Consider the following 5,000-nt stretch of genomic DNA (forward strand, 5'->3'; position numbering starts at 1 on the left):
ACATCATAAGTACAGTGCAAGTCGGGAACATGGACATATGCGAACTCTGTTGTTATCAAGAACATGATTGCGTTAGTTTTAATTTAGAGATAAACGCGAGTCCAGAGGGAACATTCAGTTGTGAATTAAATAATGCAACACATCTTGAACAAGATGGTGATTTCGAAGACGCAAAAGACTTTGTCTACCGTGGAGGAGAGGTAAAACGAACGTTTTTGATCTCAACGTGTTTTTTAACATTTCGGATGAGTATCGAGGGGGTACGCATGAGTACCCGTGGGGTACTCTTCCCGGGAGCACTGCGCTGTGCTCGTATCCCGGCAATGTGCCCCTTCTTCGATTCCCGAACCTGGTGGTATATCCGGGTTGAGTTATTAGGTTTTCTTCTTTGTTGAGAAGGTTTTCTTCGCAGGGGTACTCTTCTCATAACCAACATTTTTTTCCGTATTGTGTCCTCCTCCATCCTCCCACATCCCAGGTCTTCACGTTTTATGAAAAAAGCATGAGGCTTTTGGCCAAAGCTTCTTTTAAACAATTAAATGATTAGAATTATTTCCAATTTGTTCGCAGTTACTCGTGGAAAAGACCGCTTACGGAACAAATGGCATTCATCACATAAAATAGTATTCAATTTAATACTGTCTCCTTTTATACATGCAGTAAAGAAGACTATTCTTCACAACCAACGAAAGTTGATGCTACTCTGTGTTTTTAAATTACAACTTTGAAAGCCTCATTCAAATTCTCAAAACCAGTGTAGCATCAAACTAAGGCAGACTGATTTTTATTTCCCGTTGAAATGTTCTTTCCTTTCCTAAAGAATCATTGTGGCCACACCCTTTGCCGGAACCACGCTACCTGTCAGTCTGGATTTACAAGCAAGCGTTATCGTTGCTTATGCCCCTCCGGTTACCATGGTGAACACTGTGAGAAAGGTAAGGGGTAAAGATCAGATAACTCTTTTGGAGCGATTTGTATTTAGAAGATTTTCCCTTAATCCCGAAATCCCGAACGTTTTTATCAGCCAATCCCGGTCCCGGTCATGACGTCACAACGTGATGTCCAAACCTCGTCGTCAATTATGCATCAATCAATTCCAGCGGTGCCCATCCTTCCCCCCCCCCCCCCCGGGCAACCGCGGGGCATTTGCTGAAGTTGTCAATCCCGGGGGTGGGGCATTTGCAATTTTATCGCGGCCCGGGTGCTGGGCGTTAGCCTACCCCGGGGCGACCCGCGGGCATTTGACACACATGTTTTCGAATTAACATGGAAGAGTTTATCGGAAAAGACGAGGCCTTCGTTAAAGACTGGCTTGTCCGTCACGGACTCGAAAAACTTGTGGATGTTTTGAAAGGTATGTTTTCTCAATTTTAGGTATTTCTTCATTTATACTTGCAAGCATATGAATATATAAAAGCGACAAGGTGAACTAATATCACAAAACAATCACTGACGTGAAGACTGCGTAAAGACGACTACTTTGCATTCGCATTCAAAACTAGCCTAGCAATTTTTAAATTCATGAAAGCGGAGTTATATGAAACACTGAAGGGTTGCGAATTCAAATGATGCGATCTTGAAGACAGATCTTGCGAGCGTAAAATGCGATGAAAGATCATTTAAGATGTCTTGATTCTTGACAGACAAAGTAGCCTGCGAATACAGGCGCCTATTGGAAGGCGACGATCCCTGGGGCGGGGCATTTGCCCTCTTTCTTCGTCCCCACCCCGGGGCATTTACACAGCTTATGTGTTCCCACCCCGGGATTTTGCCCATTTAAAAAAAAAAAGATAATGCCCGGGGGTTAGCCCGGGGGGGGGGGGGGGATGGGCACTGCTGGAATTGACTGATGCATTACAACTACAGTCGATTTAGATTACGCCTTGTTAATCTTCCACAAACCTTCATGATCCAATTAACCATAATTGTAGCGTTCGCAATCACAGTTTTGAAACCGAAATGATGCGTGATTGTCCATAATTAGTACAGTAATTGAATCTGTTGCTAATGTATACGATCATCAACAAGAATAATTTTCTTCCTAGCATTCCCATTTAGCATGAAAGCACTCCCCGTCATGCTAAAAATGCAAACTGCGAAAAGCAGGCGTTACAAAAGGTGAGGAAAATGGTCACGAGGTCAACACTACCTACAAACCCATCGAACAGGCATGGGTACAAAAATGGCAGTCGCTTTTGCCAATATCTTCATGGCTAAGGTTGAAACAGACATTTTAAACCAAAGCGTACCAAAACTGCTCTTTTGGAAACGATATGTAGATCACAAATTTTCTCCCTAGACTTAAAAAAGAGAGGAGATAATGCAGTTCATTGTAAGTAAACAAACACCGACCCACGAGTGAATCCGAAAGTGAAGCTGAAATTTCAGATACAGAAACGACAATTCTGGACACAAATATTTACAAAGGCCAAAGGTTCAAGAGCAATTCAGTCCTTGATGTGCGCACGCACTTCAAACCCACTGAAACATTTCAATGAACGCACTTCTCGTGGCACCCACCGAGAGTCAAAAAAGACTTCATCAAAGGCAAGGCTCTGAGACTTCTCAGAACAACTCTTCTAAAAGTATTTGAACAGCTCATCTAGAATTTTAAATCGCGCCCACGTGAAAGAAGTTATCCCAAATATCTTGTTCAAAGGATCCTTTCAGAACTGCAATTTGAAAACAGGAAACTGGCACTCCTTCAAACACAAGAGAGCAGACGAATCTTGCCTTTCGTTACCCAATACCACCCAGCAGTGACGGACTTAAAACAAATCCCTATGAAAGACTGGCATTTTATGGAGCGACAACCATTGCTCAAAGAAATCTACAAAAACCCTCCCCTCATATGTTACAAAAGGGGGAGGTCAATCAAAGATATACTCGTGAGAGCCAAGTTACAAAACTGAAAGGCTAAATAAAACACGCGATAGGCGGCTAGGGAGTCGTGTAGGTTCACAGGTGCCCCAAGCTCAGCGAGAACTTTGTAACCCTGCCCGATTTACCAAACTGAACCCTAACTGGGGTGCTAGACCGTAGTTTGTCAACGACACATTTCTTTGAATGTGTTTTTGAAGTTCAGCAACAAGAAGGAGGTGTGACTGTGATTGGACGAGGGAGACAATGCAGTCATGCCGGGACCCAGGGGAGACAAAACATGTGTAGTTACAAAGTTCAACCGTCTAGCATTGCTGAGAAATGCATCTGCCGAAAGTGTTTTTGGTTCCGATCGAGTAGACAAATTACTGCCTGAGGTCGCTCGCAGGGCTGCTATTACTTTGTTCTTGGGTTAAAATAAAAGTTTAATGATGGAATTGACTGATGTGGAATTGTAACCGTGGGAACATTTTATCCAGGAATATTGAATACTGTTTTCAACCGAGGAATTGAAAACCGCTCAATAGACCTAATCGGCTAACTCAATGTTGTACCCAATTCAATTCTCCCGGGATTAAGATTCTTTGTTTATTGTATTTGCATGATAATGTAGCATTTATATTTAAATGATATGGAAATACCTGGAACAAAACGTTTTATTCCCAAAGGGTTTGAATTGGGTACAACATTGAGTTAGCCGATTAGGTCTATTCGCATCGAATCTGAAAAAAAAAAAAAAAAAAATCAAGACAAAACGAAAAAAAAAAACAGGAAGGAAGCGAGCCACAATGGCAATTAGGTTAAGCTTTTTGATTGAGAATTTTTTCGTATAATTGTCTTCTCAAGTCTTTTATACAAATTCTATTACTTTTGTTCTTTCTCCTTAGCCATTTCAACTTGATGAAAAACATAAAACAAACAGCGGCTACAAACATAATGATAAAGCGCATTTTACTTTTGACTTTTTTTTTTCCTTATAAAGATCGTTTGTGCAAATCACCAAAATCCAAGGTTGTTTATAAGGCATACTGTTGGGACTGCAATGAGTTTTACATCGGTAAAACGAAACGTCGCTTACGTGACCGTAAAAAAGATCATTTCAAAGCACTCAATGGATCAGTCAAACTTCCGCTATTGTAGATCACGCAGTAAAAACAGGTCACAACATAAAATGGAACCATTTTCAAGTTTTAGCAAATGGTAGCTCTGATTTGCATTGTAAAATAAAGGAAACTTTATTAATACGCGACCTTAAACCAGCGTTAAACGAAAACGTTGGCAGTGAAAAACTCCGGCTTTATTAAACGGTCAATTTTTACTGCTATCTATTTATCTTACTACTTTTATCTTTTTCTCTCTAGTAACCAGTCTTCTTAACTTAATATGTATCGTGATCATATTTGAATTTGTTCAACCGTCACTTCTGAAGATGTATGTTGTAGCATGCGAAACGTCGAGTCAAAAGTAAAATGCGCTTTATCATTATGTTTGTAGCCGTTGTTTGACTTATATTTTTGTTGGCTTTCCCTCGCACTGAGCTTGGGCGCCTGTGGTAGGCCTGCCACTCTTGTTCAATGTTTTGACACTCCGCGGAAGTTGTGCCCGAAATTTCTCTTTCCGCAAAAATTGAATTTCTGCTCTTTCCCTTCCAATAAAAAAGAGCCACACAATCAATAATATCGTGTAAAGTCGCGAACAGCGATGATGGTGTTGTCCGACATTTTCGAAAACCGCAGAGTACAATTCTAGCTTATGCGCTACAGCATATTTTCGTTGTTACCGACGGCAAAAGTTGAGTTTATTTTGAGTTTTTCGCTGTCAGAAATCCCGGATCTCGAGGCTTCAAAGTGACGATTTCCCGGATCCCGCTTCGTAATAACGCTAAATCCCGCGTCCCGTCCATAAAATGCAATCCCGAATCTCGTTCCCATATTTCTATAGAGTCCCGAATCCCGGGCTCCAAAAAGACCAATTACCAGATCCCGGAAATCCTAATGGGGACCCTCTCTTTAGGTGTCAAGTGTTATTCTCGGTAATTTGTTGAAAAATTCTTGCGCCATATTCTCAGCCAGTCAGAGGGACAGAGTAGGGTGTTTTTGATACCTACATTTAGGGTACGT

General features: G+C 41.3%; 1 protein-coding gene across 1 annotated transcript in view; it reads left to right on the forward strand.

The window, feature by feature from the left end:
- LOC137993506 (uncharacterized) overlaps nt 1-5,000 on the forward strand; it is a 12,180-nt gene that overhangs the window by 2,254 nt on the left and 4,926 nt on the right. Inside the window, exons 2-3 of the mRNA XM_068839414.1 lie at nt 1-200; nt 821-935. The exon at nt 1-200 is cut by the window's left edge and continues 63 nt beyond it. Of these exons, the coding sequence (XP_068695515.1) occupies nt 1-200; nt 821-935 (315 nt within the window). The remainder of the gene's footprint in view (nt 201-820; nt 936-5,000) is intronic.

Source organism: Montipora foliosa, chromosome 2 (assembly GCF_036669935.1).
Source record: "Montipora foliosa isolate CH-2021 chromosome 2, ASM3666993v2, whole genome shotgun sequence".
NCBI lineage: Eukaryota > Metazoa > Cnidaria > Anthozoa > Scleractinia > Acroporidae > Montipora > Montipora foliosa.